The 21,306-nt window shown below is 43.6% G+C and overlaps 1 protein-coding gene across 21 annotated transcripts in view; it reads right to left on the bottom strand.

The window, feature by feature from the left end:
* The window catches only part of ARPP21 (cAMP regulated phosphoprotein 21), a 233,299-nt gene that overhangs the window by 39,060 nt on the left and 172,933 nt on the right, over positions 1–21,306 (bottom strand). For 19 of the 21 annotated variants that reach the window (XM_080975816.1, XM_080975817.1, XM_080975818.1 and 16 more), the window contains 4 exons: positions 13,626–13,856; positions 12,310–12,473; positions 10,233–10,337; positions 6,981–7,238 (listed from right to left, as the gene is read on the bottom strand). In XM_080975816.1, coding sequence (XP_080831942.1) covers positions 6,981–7,238; positions 10,233–10,337; positions 12,310–12,473; positions 13,626–13,856 — 758 coding nt within the window. The remainder of the gene's footprint in view (positions 1–6,980; positions 7,239–10,232; positions 10,338–12,309; positions 12,474–13,625; positions 13,857–21,306) is intronic. The other 2 variants (XM_080975810.1, XM_080975811.1) reach the window with 1 other exon arrangement.

Genomic DNA, 21,306 nt, shown 5'->3' with positions numbered 1-21,306 from the left:
AAATATGGCTTTGCCTGGAACACCATAAAATGCATCATAAACATAATGGGAATGCAAGCAAGCTTCAAAACTTCTTCGTAATTTCTTCACCAACTATGGCTATTAGAACTTGAAGTCTAACATCCAAGCAAAATTGATGTAAGTACAAATGTGAAAACTGATGCCAATTTAGTCTATGAGCTGGCAGGGTTCTGAGTGAAGGTGAACGTTTTGCAGTGAAGTGTGAAAATAACCTGAGAAACCACTTAGCGGCAAATGTTCATAATAATAATTTTTAAAATGCTGTTTTGGCTCTTTTTCTCCCTTCCCCCATCCTATCTTCCACAACTCGGCCACTGTGGAATACTGAAATGCATCTGTGATGTTTGTTAACTTTTCATGATGGTAGGGAAACATTACTGGCTTTGGGACAGATACAGTGAAGATAGGTCAGTACTGATCAGGACTCTTGGCCAAGAGGGCTTACAGATCCTACATAAAGCCTTAAATCAAGTATCTTTATCATTTTTAGGCTGCTTCTACTTTCCAGCAGATTGAGGCTGAAAGAGAAAATAAGCACTCCTTGCCTCCCTCAAAATGTGTGCTAAACATTAGTCAGTTAGTAGATGTTATTCTTTATGCCCAATAATGACCACAATACAGTATGAGCACACATCACACAACTACAAAATGAAAGACACTACATGCACCAAACCAGGACAAATCTATAATGTCCAGAATTTATAAACACGCCTTCCAGTCAGCATCCCTAGGGTTTGGCACTTGCACTATCCAGAAACGTTGCCGTTATCTTTCTTGTCACTAGTGCAAACAGCACCTCCCTATAGCTGATGCACTTATTGACATCTGCCAACAGCCATTTAATTTTCAAATCATCTGATTCACCTTCTAAGGAGATCTGAAAAGAGGAGGTAAATTTAACTCTGGGTGAGTCATACAATGGACAATCAATATCATTAGTATCAGAAGCCGGATTGGAAGGTGGTGATTGAAAGCAACTAATATGGCTTTCCCCACATTATCTGACTTCCATGTCCATGGACTTTGTACCTGGAGTGGATTCGTACCTTGTCGATTTTTGACCCTGGCAGTTCTTGGTATGGGATGTAGCCACAGGAAGGAAGCTTCCATGGAAACCTAATTGTATACCAGTCTCATACTTGTTATATCAACTGAGAATGTTTCCCTTTAAGACTGGTCCATTCTAGGGGCTTTGTTATACCAGGATAGAGCAGAAAGGAGAGAAAGAATGAAGATTCACTCCACATTGCTAATAATAATAATAATAATAATAATAATAATTTATTATTTGTACCCCGCCCATCTGGCTGGGTTTCCCCAGCCACTCTGGGCGGCTTCCAACAAAGATAAAAAATACACTAAAATGTCACATATTAAAAACTTCCCTGAACAGGGCTGCCTTCAGATGTCAGGGCGGGCGCCACTACCGAGAAGGCCCTCTGCCTGGTTCCCTGTAACTTGGCCTCTCGCAGTGAGGGAACCGCCAGAAGGCCCTCGGAGCTGGACCTCAGTGTCCAGGCAGAATGATGGGGGTGGAGACGCTCCTTCAGATAAACTGGACCGAGGCCGTTTAGGGCTTTAAAGGTCAGCACCAACACTTTGAATTGTGCTCGGAAACGTACTGGGAGCCAATGTAGGTCTTTCAAGACCGGTGTTATATGGTCTCGGTGGCCGCTCCCAGTCACCAGTCTAGCTGCCGCATTCTGGATTAGTTGTAGTTTCCGGGTCACCTTCAAAGGTAGCCCCACGTAGAGCGCATTGCAGTAGTCCAAGCGGGAGATAACCAGAGCATGCACCACTCTGGCGAGACAGTCTGCAGGCAGATAGGGTCTCAGCCTACGTACCAGATGGAGCTGGTAAACAGCTGCCCTGGATACAGATTTGACCTGCACCTCCATGGACAGCTGTGAGTCCAAAATGACTCCCAGGCTGTGCACCTGGTCCTTCAGGGGCACAGTTACCCCATTCAGGACCAGGGAATCCTCCACACCTGCCCGCCTCCTGTCCCCCAAAAACAGTACTTCTGTCTTGTCAGGATTCAACCTCAATCTGTTAGCTGCCATCCATCCTCCAACCGCCTCCAGACACTCACACAGGACCTTCACCGCCTTCACTGGTTCTGATTTAAAAGAGAGGTAGAGCTGGGTATCATCCGCATACTGATGAACACCCAGCCCAAACCTCCTGATGATCTCTCCCAACGGCTGCATGTAAATGTTGAAAAGCATGGGGGAGAGGGCAGAACCCTGAGGCACCCCACAAGTGAGAGCCCAGGGGTCTGAACACTCATCCCCCACCACCACTTTCTGAACACGGCCCAGGAGGAAGGAGTGGAACCACTGTATGACAGTGCCCCCAGCTCCCAGCCCCTCAAGACGGTCCAGAAGGATGTTATGGTCAATGGTATCAAACGCCGCTGAGAGATCCAGCAGAACTAGGAAACAGCTCTCACCTTTGTCCCTAGCCCGCCGGAGATCATCAACCAGTGCGACCAAGGCAGTTTCAGTCCCATGATGAGGCCTGAATCCCGACTGGAAGGGATCCAAATGGTCCGCTTCTTCCAGGCCTTATAATGGCCTTATAATTTGCATACTTCAGTACCACACTTAAGAAGTCTATTAAAAATTGGTGTAGGAACACAGTTCTGCCCACCAGCCCACCACACATACAAAACACTTATTTTGAGATTTTTCTGGTCACTGTATTAACATATGCAAAGTTGCAACACTGGAAAGCCAATTGATGCAGCCATGACCTACAAATACCAAAATGCTACAGTTTTGGCTCACAACCTTTGACAAATAGAAATGGTCTTAATTGAGGTGCAAATGAATTCCAGGTACAAGAATGTCCTTGGCGATGCTATGGCCTTGGCAGAATGGAACAGCATGCACAAAAGCTCACAATGTCCTTGGAATGCCACTCTTAATGCTTGCACCTTGACACGGAGAATAAAAAAGGGTGCCAAGGAAGCATGCGGTGTCCCGAGATGAACAAAGAGTAAGTTGAAACGTGGGGGTTCAGCTTGTCGGCAAAGCGTGTTCTCCCTAAAATGAGAGCACGTGTTGTGGTGGGGTCTGCCAGGGCAACCCTCTGTTGCCAGGCAGGTTAATGGTGATTGCCTGAAGCAACGATTGGATGACCGGGTTGCTGGGGCAAATTGCATGTTACAAATTGGGTGAGTGGGACCAAAGGCTTTAAATATCGGGGCACTCTGCTTTTGCTTTCTCTTTTGCTGAGAGCATCGGATCACCCGCCCTCCCGCCCTGAGTTCCGGTTGACCTTGCTATGCCTGTCATGGGGTCGTCTGCCGTTGGGGCAGGGGCCTAGTAGGAATTTTGTCCATTTGGCTGATTGGCTGGTGCCATTTGGTTTTTGCCTACTACTTAGCAATTCGTCACAACTTGTAAGGTTGCGGTTAGGCATTGGTTATAAAAATTGGTGGAGGAGGGGTCAGGATAGGCTGGGCCTGCCCCTCCAATGGTGGTGTGGAAGGGAATTCCATTAAAGGAATCCTGGGGCTTGCCACGATTTCGTCCAATCCTGAAATGGGACCAGGGCCGGCAAGCCTTGGGGAGCTGGTTGGGTGAGCGGTGAGGGACTGTCACTTAGCTCAACTGATCCCCAACATTGTTTTCCCTTCACTGGCTTCCGAGGTAGTTTGGAAAGTCAGTTCTGTCCCAGGCGGGGGGACAGATAGTCATAACCAATGCCTAAGCAACCACTCACAGATTATGTATTTTAATAAAGTTGTGGCCAAAATTATGCCAAAACCTTAAACAAAATTTACGTGTGATTTGTGAATTATTTTTGAGGAGTGGCTTGGGGACCTCCACATGCAATAAGGTTAGACCAGACCAGACTGCAGCAGCACTTATTGTGCAAACACTGCTACAGGTAAGTGTTGCTTGACAGCACTCAGTGAGGGAGTGAAAAATGTTATCTCCTCAAGCATTATGAAGGACCCAGTTAATATGGAGCAAGGTGAAAAATTTGCTCTCACTGGCTTTTATAATTTTATGACAGTTCCCTCATACACTTGAATGACCAAGAAACGGAAGCCAGGCTGGATAGCTCAGTCGGTAGAGTGTGAGACTCTTAATCACGGGCTTGTGCATTCAAGCCCCACGTTTGTGCATTGCAGAGGGTTGGACTAGATGACCCTTGTGGGCCCTTCCAACTCCGCAATTCTATGAAACTATGAATACAGAAGGTATGTCTGTTAGAGGCTGGATTTGCTAGATGTTTTAGCTTGTCCAAGCAGTTGGCGATGCTGTAGTGATTAGCATAAAATATACACCTCACTACCCTAACACTGGGTAGCCTGGGCCTTACTGATAGCAGTACAACACTTGCAATATGTAAACCTCTTTGTGATGGACAGATCAGTCTATTTCTGGTCCAAGTCAAATTCACATGTGGTTTTTCATCAAGACCATTCTGTCCGACTGCAGCATTAATTTGCATGTTGTTGTTTTTTTAAGTACAGAAATCTGTATTTAAATACGAACTTTTATGTATATTAAAATAATATTTTATTTCAATGTACGTATTTCTAAACATATTTTATCCTAAAATATCCAGTTTTAATGCATTCTGGTATGCCTAAATTGCAAAGTCCAGAGAACTGTAAAATTCATAAGGTAATTACATTCTTATCTGTGTATTAGTCCAAGAGGTCAGTTTGCTAAAAATGTGAACCCAACAAAATTCTCTGCTGCTGCTCCCCCCACACAATTAGCAAGCTCCGTTTATCCTAATGACAGGGGTTTTTGATACCACTTTAAAAATTGTTGCTGTCTTCTAATAACTAGGCTCCTTATTTCAGAATGAGCCCCCTAAAATTAATTTGTGAGCAGCAGGCACTGAGAAAAAATTAACACAATTACTGGAGGTATGGAGAGAAGACTGCCTTTAGTGCAAGCATGAATTCTTGGAAGTAACACCTAGGGATAATAACAGCAACATAGCTGACAACTGTACCTGGCCTAGTCAAAGGAAATAGTTAACATAAATAAAGCAAGGGGGAGAACTGTCATATTTCTTTATTCAACCCCCCCCAACCCCCCCCCCCAATGTTTCTGGACATTAAACTGAGAGAATGAAAGAGAGATGTGCTCTTTGGCTGCCGTTTGCTGTAATTAAGCTTTGAAATCTAGCGTTCTAATAAAAAATGCATATGGTAAGAGTCGGCTAGAAAATTCCCTGGACGTTTTGCTTTCCCTTTCCTTATTCTGTGAAGATTCTCAGGATGCAGACAGGGAGCTTTGGTGGCAAACAATAAAGCCTAATGAAGAAGACAGAACACATTAGAGATCTGCAGTGCCTTACATGTTCAATTAAATATGATTCACGGCTAGTGCTTCTACTAGATGCTATGCAGAAGCTTATACAGGGGAAAGAAGGGGAACCATGGATGTATTATCTTTATTAATAATAGTATGCAGAAATATCATGAAGCAGAGCATGTGTCCAAAGCCCTGGACTGAAAAAACTGATTGGTTCATGCACATACATCACTTGAGCTCTCATCACCAGGGGTGCCAACTTGACTAAAATATTGGGGAAGACCAGGTAAGCCCTGCCCTGCATAACTGATCACAAGATGCGGTGCATGCACACCATTTGAATGGCAATGTCGATCAACTTGGGTGGGGCTGCCCTCTCAAAAATTTTATTGGGGGGGACCAAAGGGAGTCGGCTCCCATGCTCATCACCGTAAGATTCAGCAATGATAGCTCTCAGATGACTGTGTGGGACTTTCCATTAACATAACTGTATTCCCATCTTCATGCATGGAAGATGCTACATGATGCTATGGTCCATGAGCCTTGGCATAGGTGTGAACCTGTCCATAATCATAGAATTGCAGAGTTGGAAGGATCCCGAGGGTCGTCTTAGTCCACTTCTCTGCAATGCAAGATTCTTTTGCCCAATGTGGGGGGATTAACCCACAATGTCACATAGAGGAGGGAGAAAGGTTGTTTTCTGCTGCTCCAGAGAAGCGGACACGGAGCAATGGATCCAAACTACAAGAAAGAAGATTCCACCTAAACATTAGGAAGAACTTCCTGACAGTAAGAGCTGTTCGACAGTGGAATTTGCTGCCAAGGAGTGTGGTGGAGTCTCCTTCTTTGGAGGTCTTTAAGCAGAGGCTTGACAACCATATGTCAGGAGTGCTCTGATGGTGTTTCCTGCTTGGCAGGGGGTTGGACTCGATGGCCCTTGTGGTCTCTTCCAACTCTATGATTCTATGATTCTATGACCCTGGTCTCATGCTCTACCAACAGAGCTATTCCAGAAGAGTTGCTGAAATGAAGGAACCGCTTTGAGGGGGTTCTTCTACACAATCAAGCAGTGCATAAATGTTAGGAAATACATTAAAAGTGAAACAAATAGAGAACCTACCCAAGGGACATTGACAAAACCCCACATACACGCTAAGTATTACCAGCCCAAACCCCTCCCCTCTCTCTCCCCCATCTTCTTCAACCCCAACCTTATTCTGTAGGCAACACTAACGTCTCACATCAAATGTAAAAAAGACTCTACAACCTGAAAAAAGAGACAATACATGTTCTTTTGTAAACCAAGAATTAAAAAAAGATTATTATTATTTTAAAAGTGAGCTCAGTCCACATGGCTAGTTAATGCATTTGCTAGTCCACATGAAAACCCCTCCACCCCCTTGTTAAGCAACGAGAAGGCTGATGACATGTGATAATGTAATGTCCAAAAACCAAACAAACCATGGGATAGAAAACTCCGTCCTATCCTCCTATGTAAATTGACCTTATGAAAATCTCACTGCCTCAGATTTTATGCATTTAGTGGTGACGTACCTCTGAAAATGTTCCTTGGCTGTCTTCACTTCCTTCAAGACTGTGCTACTGAAATAATGTAAAATGGAGGCTCAAGGGTGGGGTGGGAGGCATAAGAAACCACAAATCTATGCTTACCTGAGCAGGTGGCGGCGGCTGTACATAACCCTGCGGTGGAGGTGCAGCTTGCAGTACTTGCTGGGATACTGGTGGACCTGAACCTGCAAAACCTCCGGGAGGGAGCTGTTGGCTGGATGCCATGACGTAACCAGTCTGTGGGGAAGACTGCTGTATAATAGGTGATGGGTAGACAGGACCAGAAGGCGATTCAGGGTTGTCTCCTGATGACTGACGACTTAAACTCATCTGGCTAAACTCTGTTGTCATGTCATCTCGCTGTGAGGCAAAAGTCAGTTGAAAATGATCAACAGAGATCTCTGCAGCGGATATTTAGAAAACAAAAAAAAATGGGTTCAAACAAGCATGCACAAGAAGCAGGGAAAAAATACATTTAAGCACATACGCACACAAACACAAAATTAAGCGAAAACAAACAAACAAGTAAAAACATCTCCATCACCCCCCATTAAACCACTCCCCTTCCCGAATCTAAATGGGGAATTCTACATTTGTCTTGATGACACCTTGAAAAGATTCTCCTCTCCTGGTATTGATCTGACCCCATAACTTTTGATGGCAAAAGTTAATAAGAACAGTTTCTCAGCCACCCCCAAAGGAAGATGAATGGTTTATAAACATACTTTTTAAAAAAGACTCCAGCAGATCCCAATTGTTTCTACTCAGAAGTAAGCCCCAGAGTTCAATGAGACTTACGCCCAGGCAAGTGTGTATAGGACTGCAGTCTAAGGGTTTTAAGGGGCCTGGATGTTCCACTGCTAATACACAAACACTTGGGCCACTAATGCCACCAACTCCTTTAAGGAACCCAGCTGATCAGCCTCATCCATAGAAGTTCCCTGCAATGGTCATCTGGCAATGGAAACATATGTGCTTCCTCATCAATTCAGTGTCAGTGATAACGCCTCAGGAAAAACTATTTCATAAGCAGAGCAATGAAAGTTGAGGCCTGGACTCAACAGTAGCTCCATACTGTAGCTGACTGCAGGGGAAACCAATTAATGAATGCAGGTTTATAAAAAATATGACAATCTACCAAACGTTCATCTTATCAAGTGTCTTTCCAAACAATTCTCAAGAAGGCTACAAATGCAGTTAATGGTATCTCACATTGCTGAGAAAATCTTTTATTGGGCATTGTCAGTAAAAATCAATAACTTTAAAAAGAAAAAAAAAAGCACTGGTTTTCTCTTTGATTTTAAACCCTAAAGGGTTATTTATTGTTGCTTTTGTCTCATTAAATGACTGGAGAAAATGTGTTGTTTTAGAATGACCTAGAAAATGAAGGGAAAGAAACAGCTGAGATGAAGGTCTAAACACACATGCCAGCCTACCTAACCTATTAAAATGTCAACAGTAATCAACAGTAACTTAATTGCAATCCTTAAACTGCATGTCAAAGTTAGCTTCACACGGGCAGTTTGACTTTTACATTTGGGATGCCCTATGTCACAAGCCTCTAACCAGCGCATAGTCCTAACTGCCTCAGTGTTTCCAGAGCTCGTTCCCTTAGTTCATCTTTGCGTCCTCTCAAGTTTTTACCTTGGGCAATCGCTTGGCTAGCATACCTAGACTGAGAATAAGAAAATGCCGAAGTCTATTTGGCTGTCTAGGCAAATCAGACAAGAGTTGGGGAAGTTACTGAACTTGACAAGAGCAAAAGTACATACGCCTGTACTGGGGAACGATAAAGAAGTAACCTCTTCCAGCAGCAAATGGTCAAGGTCACCTTGTAACCAGCTCTTCCCACTATATGCACGGTCTCCTCAAGTGTGCTTAGTTATTTTGCGTTCTACTAATAAATCAAGTTTGTTCTTGCTTTGCCATGATACAGTAAGCCTCACCATATTTCTCTGCTATTAATCAGTGATGTATTTGCAGCAGCTGCTTTTTGTGGAGTATGTCACAGAACATACCACAAAGAGAGCTGGTGCTCTTTGTCCCTCGTCCAAAATCCTGTCTCTGAGATGGGTATCTTTTTGAAATTATTTGTAGGAAACCTGATGCGTCTTCAGAGAGATACACTAACTCCCTTCCGCCTTGTTTTGGTATGGTTTTGCCCACACAATATTTTCTATGTTGTACTCTTGCATGTACAACAACATGCATTCACACACAACTCTTTGTCGGGAAGCACTTTGTCGTTTATGGTGCTACCTCTGCCTGCGACCATTGAGAGATCCAAAGGAGACAGCCAGAAGTCGTAACAGAAGCAATCAAGTGCCCCAAGCCCCTATTTACTGAGATGAATCGGACTCACCCCACCGCAGTTGGTGCTAGTTGCTTGGCCTCGATTGCCTGATATACCTGTTCCACAGTAACCTTCACCAACCAAAGTCAGATCCCCTCCAGAGGGCTGGGGGGAAATGTGGAAGGGTTGGTTCTCTGCTACCTGGTTCCTAACTCCCCTCTGAAGTTCCTGCAATGATGATGATGATGATGATGATGACTTCTCCTCGTCAACTGACCTTTCCAGCTTCTTTGCCTACCCCTCTCTCCTTTTCTGACTGAGGAAGGTCCTGCCAGTGCAACTGTGATGTTGGGATCCTTCCATACCTGCAGCGTAAACCCCAAGGTATTGCAACTCCTGCCACTGTACTGTAGGGGCTGGAACGAAGTATGTATGGGCATTCATTTCCTACTGCAAAGTATGTTTCCCTTTCACATGGCTGCAAGATACCCCATGTTTCCGTTTTGAAAAGAAAAATCACAAGGTTCATGCAAATATCTTCTGCGCCAACCACAACATCTTGTGGAAGCCTTACTGAATCCTGAAATTCAGTCCAAGCTCTTACAAAACAAACCCTGAACTACTTCCTAACCGATGTCTATGCACTCAAAACACAAGTAGCTAAAAAACAACAACACAGGTGTAACTGTAAATGCTAAAAAGGGGGAATTAGTCATGCTGGTCATGCCGTATCTTTAGCACTCTAAACGCACATGAAAATAGCACAAATTGAACCAGGAGGTTTAAAAGGCAACCACCTTAGAATAATAATTCATCAATCATTAATTTGGGAAGGCAGACAAACACACGCTTCCGGGAATCTTGCACCATTTTCTAGATATATATTTTTTGGCTGTGCAGGCCTAAGTGACAAGCAGTTCCAGCATCACTGAGTAAGACAAGAGATTTACAGCAATTATCTTCTGTTTCTCTCCAGTTCTCCAGATAGCAATGCCCCCAAACAGAAAGCAAGCTCAGACAATGTAATCAATCCACATAAAAAGTAATAAAATCTGTAGTACCACAGGAAACTGCTGTGTTGGAGACACTGCCAGAAGATGCTGAGGAGGATAGGAAACGGCTGGATACTGTACTGACTGAGAAGAAGGCTGCAGAGCCTGAACTGGCTGAGGCAGAAAGGAAACAGAACAGAAGCAGGGAAGGGAAAGATTCAATTATTGTCCTCAGACAAAGACAGACATTTCTTAATCTGAGCCAAGGTCGGAACAATAGCCTGCAAATAAAGATGACATCTTCCAGCTCATCTAGCATCGGGCGCAATAGGTCAGATATAGTTGTTTTAAGACTGCATTCCCCGCTCCTGCATGCCTGCAATACTATCTCAGTGGCGAAAAGCCTGTTTGATTTAACACTAAGAAACACAACACTTTCCAATGCAATGCTGATGTAATGCTCTTACTTCGATGATGTGAGGGCTTGTACAACTGTGCTGGCATTGGGACTGATGTGGCATTTACTGCTGAGGAGCAAGCCATAGAAATTGTGCTTTGAAAATGTGTACCTAGCACCGTGGGTCCTTTCTTGGTGTGAGTCTCTTATATTACTGGGGGAAACTAGCAACGATCCTGTTAACAATTAGCTTTACTGTGCGCAACCTAGCAATAACAACCAGGATGCAATCGCCATCATGCCCATTAGGAGAAAAAGCTGGGTCACTTAAATAAAGGTTCTGCATATACTCTGCATTTCTACAAGTTTAGTTCCCCACCACCATCTGCCTCAGTATCTGGAGATATGCGTGCGAATAATTTGCATGTCTCCTAGGCATTATTAGCATCAGAAAGGATGTTAGCTACATCATGCCAAATTCAGTGACAATTAAATTCCAAAGCAAATTTGTATCTCAGATAGGATTGTTCCTCCTCCTTTTCTTTTGTTTGGCAGAGCAGGCAAATCTTTTCCTAGCATGGAGATCACTTCCCCCCCCCTTCCAGCTTCACAGGAGCTCTCTAGCTAGGGTCCTTCATTATGTGCCCCCCTCCATTGGGGTAGGGGAGGGAGGCTGGCAACAAGAGAACGGGTCACTTCAATGGTGGCCCACCATTTGTAGAATGTTTTCTCCGGGGAGGCAAACCTGGCACCATAGATTTAAGTGTCATGCAAATACCTTTCCCCCCTGCACTTTTGGCCTCTCCTAAGTGCACTGTGTTTTCATTAACTTTGCATTTTTGAGTTTTTTTATTTGAATTGTTCCGCTTTTAGGTTTTTATTGTTGCTTTAAATAGGTTTTAATGTAAATCACTTTGAGTGGATTTATGTAGGATTCAGTTGATGATGGGTGGGGCGGGAGGCAGGGGAAGCAGAGAGCGCCAATGTCTCAAAGAAACGGATGGCTCACAATAGTCAGAACCAATTGGATGTCCATGCATAGCCACTGCTGAATTGGCCTTGTAGATGGGAGACATTATATGGAGAAGTGCTGTTTACCTATGGAGGAGGTACATGCGACTGGTGCAATGCACAGCTTGGAAGGCTGCCATGGTAATGCAAACAAATCTCCTAAATTATATCGGTTTGGGGACAGTGAGCAGGAGAAATCCATTATATTTTATAGGCTCAGAGGGGTGCACTGGATGACCCCTTGCAAAGCTGCTGAGGGAAACAACTACCGTATTTTGCGCTCTATAAGACGTACCAGACCACAAGACGCACTTAGTTTTTGGAGGAGGAAAACAAGAAGAAAAAAATTCTGAATCTCAGAAGCCAGAACAGCAAGAGGGATCGCTGTGCAGTGAAAGCAGCAATCCCTCTTGCTGTTCTGGCTTCTGGGATAGCTGCGCAGCCTGCATTCGCTCCATAAGACGCACAAACATTTCCCCTTACTTTTTAGGAGGGAAAAAGTGAGTCTTATAGAGCAAAAAATACGGTATTTGTGTGTCATCTGTAAAAGTTGTGCCTTAGAGTCATCGGTGTTTCAAGGTGTCACTGGATGCAAATCTTGCATGATGCGCTACTTCAGTGCCTTAACTGCTCCTTGTCTGGCTGGGCCAAGAATAAGGCAGCACGAAATAATACTGCTCTAATAGACTCACACTGGATCCAAAGCTGCTAGCATATAGGCAGATATTTCCCCCTTACCTGCGTGACAAGGTGACTTGTAATTTGTTGCTGTGGTTGCTGCACAGGTTGCTGGGATGAAGGCGGTTGCTGAGACTGTCCAACTATCTGGCTTCTAATAGGCTGTTGACTGCTGGGTGGGTTGTATATTGCAGGTGTACCATCAGGATTTACAAATGGTTGACCTGGAACAAATCAATCTTTAATGTACTTTTCAAGACAACTTTACAAAAATAGAGCAACCACCAAACAAAGAACTAGAGCAACACATTTAATTTTCTTACATATGTACGGATATCTTCCCCAAACCCTTAAGTACTGATTAATGGAAATGTTCCAAGTTCAAAGCAACAAGGTTAGATATATATTTTTTTGCACCGTTGAGACTTCGTCAGCCATTAGCCAATGTTTTCTCTTAAAGTGCACTAAATCAGAAATTACAGAATCTGAATAAATTGTTAAGTTCACTATGCTTGTTCTTCTCTAAGACAAATGAATTGAGTGCACAAGTAGTTAAGAATGCCTCCTTCATTCTGTGATTCTATAAAGGAATGGCCATATCACTTAGAGATATAGGTAGGTAGCCGTGTTGGTCTGCCATAGTCGAAACAAAATAAAAAAAATTCCTTCCAGTAGCACCTTAGAGACCAACTAAGTTTGTTATTGGTATGAGCTTTCATGTGCATGCGCACTTATTCAGATACACATATCAGTTAGTTCAACTGACTGATTAAGAGTGCAATCCTACATGCCTTCTTAGCAGTAAGACCAAATTCAAAGGGACTTACACTCAGAAAACTGTATATAGGATTGTAGCCTAATGTGGAACTTTAACTGATCTTTAGCTGAAGCCATCAGATATTAGTTCAGCATAGATAGATGCTTTCTTCCTTTTGAGAGCTTATGACCCATGCTGATCTTCTTTCAAATAATAACTGCATTCCAGTAAGCTCTTAATGCATTAAGGGTTCTTAATGAAAAATTTAACTCCAGGTATCCATTCGCTCCCTCTGTGCTGACATGCTATGTATTAGGTCTCCACATTTTTCTTTTGGTGGTACATTATTAATGGCGCTGTTCACTGCTCATGAAATACCTATTCAGTGCATAGTTTACTGATGAGGTAGTTTCTTTGCCCAAAAGTAGGAACCCTGTTTGGACATTGCCCTTCATGTGATTGTAACTTCACCTGTGGATCCCCAAGGAAAGATGTGGTCTCTCACTGCAAGATATCTGTCTCTTGGAAACTGTAATTTCTGTTTTAGTAATGATCAGCACCCAGATTTTTCTATGGGCTGCGGTTTGCCAAAATATTAGGAAACATGAAACCAACTGACCTGTGTGTGGATTGAGCAGGATACTTCCTGGTGGAATCCCTGCAGCTTCAAGTGGAAGTATGATGTAGCTGGTGTTGTTTGCTACTACCTGGCCACTTATTCCATTGTCTGTATAGGGAACATTGCTAGAAGAGGTGGCTGTAACTCCAGGGACAACTGATGCACTTTGGAGAGGTTGATGTGTTCGTGAGAGAGATCCTGAGGACCCAGCACTGCTGGAAGACTCTGAACCTGAAAAAAAAAGCCAGGTTTACTGTAATAAACACTACATCCACAGGATAGACAGGGCTTACGGACTGAGCAACAGCCACATTACTAAGTAACTTCTACAAAGCAAATTATTTATCTGTAACTTCATCCAAAGCATTTTCCCCCAACTGCAATCTTGGATGAGTTTGCAAAGCCTGCTAGTATCACTTGGGGACCATGGTTGTGACATGCAACAGTGCAAGCACCTCATCCAACATGGAATAGAGAAGCCTGTGGGTGGCATATATTGCCAATGAAAATTTCATGTTACAAATGAGAGCTAACTCATGATCATTGACCAGGTATAATATGGCTATGCTCTACCAGGTGTGTGTATGTTTAAAATGCATTTGATGACATCCAGTCAGCTAGTTTGTAGAACGGACTTGTGCTCATGCAACTGACTTTCGTTTTCTCTCTCCCTTCCCGCAGTCCCTGCTAACCACCCAAAAATCAGCTCTGGAAGGCTGGGAGACCCTCCAGAGCATATTCAAAGTGCAGGAGGCTACAGGGTGGAGGAGAGGAAGGGGAAGTCTCATTGTGCTGTGGAAGTCTGCTTGCACAGCACTAGGGCTGGATCTAAACTAGTCATAACATTACTAGTAGAATGCAGCAGCTTTAGCTGACTTCCTAATTGCAAGCCAAGGTCGGTGTCGTGGTGTGATTCTGGGCTTGTTCAACATGAAGCCGGATCTGCACAGGGCACCCAGAGTCAAAGCAGCCCCACCACCCAAAAAACACATTGTGGTATCCAAAGTCAGTGAGCAAAGCCAGGGATAAGGTTTGGCAAAGAGTGGCGAGATTGTGAAGCATCCTGTGGCACTGCCTAGCAAATCACATTGTTGGGTCAATGGGAAACAAGGTGTTTCCATTTTCCAGCTCAAAAAGACTCTGCATTCAGTAAAGCAAACAGCCATAATACAGACTCCAATATAAAAGCACTGAGGGGAGATAGAAAACTCTGACAGTCAGCACTACTAGGCACCTTCACCAGTTTGTGGGTGCTTTCAGTGCAGTCGCAGTTCATCACCTGCTGTTAAATGAGCTACAGTTCAGCACTATTCCTTAGCACAGAGGTTTTCAACCTTTTTGAGTCCATGGCTCCCTTAACTAACTACATTCTTTCTGTGGCACCCCTGTGGGGCTCAGCAGCCCAGTTACGTCACCCCTTGCCTGTAGCCTCTCACCCCTTTTCAAGCACCCTCCCTTGTGGAGTGTTCCCTCAGCCTTCTCTCTGTTCCCCTCTCCTTGGGAGTCCTCCAGGCAGTTGCCGCAGCCACTCCTAGTCTCTGAGCCATCTCAGCTCCTGGCAACCAGCACCCCCTGGCCAGCCCCAGAGGCACCATTTGCCTGGGAAGTTTGCAGCCAGGGCTGCTGCAACAAATAGCTGTGCCAGCCTTTGGGGGGCAGAGATGCGAGGGGGCATCAGAGGAGGGAAGGAAAGAGGGACAAAGGCCAGTGTGGCCCACGGCACGTCTGACCATCTTTCAAGGCAATCCAAGGTGCCATGGCACACTGGTTGAAAGCCTTAGCAAATCCACACTGTAGCTGGAACTCAACATTTCTACCATTCCTTTATTTTAAATTTCCAGGTTTTTAGATGCCTCTGGTGCAGATTATAATTACAGACTACAACACTAGCAATGGTCACTGTGTGGTTCATATAACTACACTAAAGTTGTGTCCATAGTTGCTTTGACATAGTGTGCTATTGTTTACAAAGAGGAGGGGGTGGAACCACCAAATTTTTTAGCTCTCATTAATGCTCCCACCCCATGTGATGCAAACATTGCAGTTGCATAGCTGCATTACATTTACATCGTTTTAACTGAATATTTTGATGATGTCATACATTGCAGGAGTGCAGCCCAAGTGATTTGTTAAATTATTAACTTTCCCAGCCTCGGTATTGATTTATAGCTTTAATAATGCATCCTTCCATATCCATTATAGCTCACAATATGTGAGCAACAAGGTAGTATATTATTGGCAAGGGATAAACTATGCTTTTAAATTAAAATGGATTTTTTTTGGGGGGGGTCAGCACAACAACATGTGATTAAAGTGTAAAGGGAGGTTAGTAATAACGTTTAGAGATGCTCAGCTAATTGTGGTGACTGAGTACTGTCATATCACTAGAATTCTTTGTCGTTTGCTTTGTGGGGACCAACAATGTAGTAAATGAACGTGGTGGTCTAATGCAGAACATTCAGGATGATGAATGCCATACAGGAGGACCCAAGGGCCATAATTGCTGTTGGCCAACTTTCTGAGGGCCGCATGGCCAACGTGAAAGTGAACATAACCCAGGTTTGAGCACAGAAATATGCATGGATGTAGGCAGACCTACACAGGGAGTTAGAGATGCACACAGGCAGGCAGGCAGGCAGGCACACTCAGGCATACAGACCCCCAGCTCCATTGTCAATCTGTGCCCATCAGTAGAGGAGTGGGGTGGGAATCATCCTTCCCATCACAGTACTGAGCTTGGCAGAGAGGTTATTCTCCCCCTAGCCACTGATTATTTTGAAATAATCCTGTTGAAAGAGACTGCATAGACTTAGCACTTTTTCTTTATGATGTCTAAAGTATTTGTTTTATGAGGAGTCTTACAAATATATATTATAAATAAATAAATAAATTAGTCTCCTTAAAATGATTTGATCTATAAGAACTAACACACATGAAGTATACAAGTGCTTCGGCAGGGAACTGATGTAATCAGCGGTTGAATTGTTCTACCTTTCTAAATCATCCATAATTAGTAGAGTCTTGTGAAGAATCAGTTACAGACTTGCACTTCTTTAGAGTGCAGGCGAGGAATTGGTTGTTTGAATATTCTTCCACATCAATAACTCTCTGCACATACCTAGGTAAACTATCACACTGGAATGGGAAGCCTTTTTATATGGGGAAGCATTTTTCATTCAATCCTCCCCTCACCTACAGCCTGAAGTGATACAGTCTTGCAACAGATAATTTATGCTTGTCTATAGAGAAAACTTGAGGCTCTTTGTCAGTGACCACAAATAGATGCTTTTACTGGAAGCGACTTAGCCTTTCACTACTACAGCCAAGCAATCTCAAAAGCAGCAAGTAACGATAATCCTCTGCATGAGTAAACTCTACTGAATTCAGTGGGATTTAGTCCCAGGTAAATGTGTATTGGATTGCAGCCTGTGTTTACCAGGGCTATGTTAGCTATCACAAAATTAAACATAATTCTCAAAGACCAGTAGGTTAAATATGACAAAGGGTACTGTGATGGGTGATTTTTATGGTAAGGGTTCCCAAACTGTGGTCCACAAACCATCAGTTGTCCATCAGCTTCATTTGGATGATCTGTGACATGTCTGTGGATTTGTGGTTGAAGATGGGAGATGAAACATCCATTGCATTAAATATCCCTACGGATTTCAATTGCTACAGCAGGCAGGGAAATCTCTAAGTGCCAAGACCCTCAGCAAAAGTTTGGGAACCAGTTTTATGAACTATGTTCCTGGAAACTGATAATGAATGCTTGCCATACGTAAACAGAAGACCAGTTTGACTTCTTAACTTGACTACCATCTGTAACTTGACTTGACTTCTTAACTTGACTACCATCTGCTCAACATCAAAAAAACGAAGATCATGGCCACTGGGCCCATCACCTCCTGGCAAATAGAAGGGGAAGAAATGGAGGCAGTGAGAGATTTTACTTTCTTGGGCTCCATGATCACTGCAGATGGTGACAGCAGCCACGAAATTAAAAGACGCCTGCTTCTTGGGAGAAAAGCAATGACAAACCTAGACAGCATCTTAAAAAGCAGAGACATCAATCACCTTGCCAACAAAGGTCCGTATAGTTAAAGCCATGGTTTTCCCAGTAGTGATGTATGGAAGTGAGGGCTGGACCGTAAAGAAGGCTGATCGCTGAAGAATTGATGCTTTTGAATTATGGTGTTGGAGGAGACTCTTGAGAGTCCCATGGACTGCAAGAAGATCAAACCGATCCATTCTTAAGGAAATCAGCCCTGAGTGCTCACTGGAAGGACAGATCCTGAAGCTGAGGCTCCAATACTTTGGCCACCTCATGAGAAGAGAAGACTCCCTAGAAAAGACCCTGATGTTGGGAAAGATGGAGGGCACAAGGAGAAGGGGGTGACAGAGGATGAGATGGTTGGACAGTGTTGTCGAAGCTACCAGCATGAGTTTGACCAAACTGCGGGAGGCAGTGGAAGACAGGAGTGCCTGGCGTGCTCTGGTCCATGGGGTCACGAAGAGTCGGACATGACTAAAAGACTAAACAACAACAACAACAACACCTGTAACCACAAGACAGTTACAAACAGAAGACAAGTATTGGTGTTTGCTGGATGATAGATTTTTACCCCATGAACTCCACTTATAAACTTTTCCTACACTATCAAGAAAGTTGCAGTATGCCGTAACAGGGACACACTTTCTCTGAGCATTCAGACTAAAGGTCCATGTAGCTAAGCATTCTGTTTATGATAGAATGCCTCTTGCAAGTTTGCAGGCAAGGGATGAAGCCAACAACCTACAACCACCCCCTGTTGTTTGTTTCCAGCACTTAATATGCAGGAGTTTGCAACCTCTAAATAGGAAGGTTCCATTCAGCTGCCATGGACCTATTTTACATGCACATGTGTAATCCAGGGATGGGGAACCTGGAGCCTTCCATATCCTGTTGGGCTACAACTTCCTCCATCCCTGACTCTGGCTCATGCTGGCTGGAGTTAAAGTCCAATGACATCTGCAATGCCACAGATTCTTCCATCCCTGGTCCAATCCCTTTAAATGACATCAGTATTTTAAAGAATTTAAACATCTGAGCAGTCCCTATATAACCTGAAAGACACGTGCCTCCACCTACAGGCTTCGATTACTGCAGAGAAGCATGAAGGGGACAGTGTGTATTTATCATTACTACTACTATTATTATTACTTCGAACAATCCTCCTCCAGGTTCAGCAATCCCTTCTGAATCCATTCCCCACAGCCTTATTTCTCCTGGCTTCCCCAGGCTGAATGACAGCTTCACTTTATGTTCTGGCGTTGGAAACTACAAGCTTGTTTTGACAACCAGTCTTGCTCTCTCTCCCCCCCTTCCTGCACCCTTTCATTGAGTTACTGCAGCTTTCCCCCCCTGTTCTGGGTCTTGACAAGCTTTCAAAATTTAAAGGGAGGGGAGCACTCAACATTTCTAATCACCCTGCAATGGAGAGGATATTATCACTGAAGTGGTTTTAAATGTGTCATAAGAGATTTCATTTGGAGGTTAGGCGAATACCTAGGGTAGATAAACTTGAATTATTGGTGCTCCTCATGTATTTTTCTTCTTCTTGGGAAGGTTGATGTATAATTTTAGCAACCAAAATGTTATGCAAGTTTTAAGATCCTTTAATGTGTGAAGTCTGGATGCAGGGAAGCCAGGGGAGTGAAAGGGCTGGGAGGAATGGAGTGGTTGGGCTGGCTTATTTCTCACTCCCAATCCTCCCCTCTTTTGCCATTAAGTCACTGCAGCTGAATGGAATGCTTTTTCCTTGAACATCTATGTGAACTAAGACCTATATTTAGATCCACACCTGCTCACTCCACCCTTCATCCTGCTTCTACCCATCTCCTGCACATAAAAACCTATGCGCCATGCCCATCCATGTGCAGAGAGAATGGATCGTTGGTTTTTTGTTTGTATTTTTATTAAAGATTTTCTTGGTATATAAAAGTATGTGCAATGTCTCTCTTTTTTTTCAAGTTACATTTTTTACAGATCAGTTTCATTTGTTGAGAAATTAGGAAGAAAAGGGGGAAAGAGGTGGAGAGGGGAAAGGTGGGTGGGTATGGGGTCGGATGGCGATATTTCTATTTTACTTAATATATGTGGGGTTTTGTGTCAGCGTCGCTTGTGCAGGTTCTCTGCTATTCCCTTGTGTTCCTTTGGTGGTGAGAGAGGTTGGGGTTGCCCTAGGGGGTGGTTGTTTGTTTGTGATTGGCTGTGGTGATCTTTGTTTTCATGTGTGAGTGGGGTGGGTGGGTGTTTTGGATCAGGTTAGGAGTATCAGAGGGGAGGAGGATGTTGAGCTGTTGAATCTGAAAGATCCTGTGAGTGGTTCAACATTAATCTGCATCCTTGGGTATCATCTTAGGCACCAGTTGGTTAAATGTTTGGCTAGCCTAATAGGCACTTCAACTACAATTTCGGATATTTTATATAAGCTACCTGGAATACTGTTGCTTAGGTCGGCTATAAATGTATAAATAAAATTAAAAATGATATTAAGGACTTTCTTAAGCCTTTTGCATAGTTAATAGCTAAAGATGTTTCTTCAGAGGCTATTAATGGCTAGAAGATGCTTCCTTAAATGAGCATTAAAGGCTTTGGATGCCTGGTAACTAACAGGTCCTTGATGATATACCCTATCTGCCGGAGTGTGAGCTGGAATGAAATCATTTGGAAGTTAAAATGGAATAGATGTCTGAGTTATTGCAGCTAGATTTCAAGAACAGCCTTCTGTTTGGGGGCTCCAAGGATATTCTGCTATTTTGGAGGGAAATGTAGCGATATGGGTGCTTGCCTGCTTCCCTTTGTTTAACTTGCACAAATTATAAATTTCTATTCTTCAATGTGTCAAGAGGGAAGTCTCCAACACTAGAAGAGTTCCTGTTTTGGGCTGGAGGAAAAGAGCAGCACCTGCCTTCAGAGATTAGAACCGACAGCAGAAGCCCATAAACTATACCTAAACACAAGAAAATATTTGGTAACTAGATGGAAGCTGCAAGAACAAGAACCCCCTACTTCATCCACATGTGGCTAAGTACAGACCTGGACAAGGCAAAGTTGTATGCACAGGCAGACCTCAGGACACATGGAAAAGTGGGAAATTCCTTTTCCCTTCCCTATCTCTAGAGAGCAGTCCCTAACTCCGGGGTGTAGAAAAGCATATTCATTTCATAGGACTGGTAAAACCAGGACACATCTTAAAAGTATCAGAAACCTACTGCAGAATTCTGTATTCAAAAGCCACATCATTAAATCCTCCTTTTAATGATCATTCTATGATTCTGTGTGGACCAAAGTTCATGATGCAGTCCTACAAATCACTTCTAGAGATAACCTCCCGCAGCTTCCCTTACAAAGGGAGCAGAAACTCTCTGTGATGAGGGCTTTCCACTGATACTATCTCAACCATGCAGAAATGGAAGTCATTCCAGCTTGCATCCCTTGGAACCTAGATTGGAATTTTGGAGTAGACCTCGAGCCTAACAAGCTAAGCTTCGGCCCATAAAGCAGGGATCCCCATTCCTTGATGTCACAGACTGCCTTCTGGACAAAAGGGCAGGAATAAACACATACTAAAAGGGTGCCAAAAATTTCCAGTATGTATGCATTATTTGCTAGACTTCCATTCCACCTTTCCTCCAATAT

This window comes from Podarcis pityusensis, assembly GCF_964106645.2.
Source record: "Podarcis pityusensis genome assembly, chromosome: 12".
In the NCBI taxonomy this organism is placed as follows: Eukaryota; Metazoa; Chordata; class Lepidosauria; order Squamata; family Lacertidae; genus Podarcis; species Podarcis pityusensis.
Note: the sequence above shows the minus strand (reverse complement) of the source record. Positions and strands in the feature narration are given on the sequence as shown.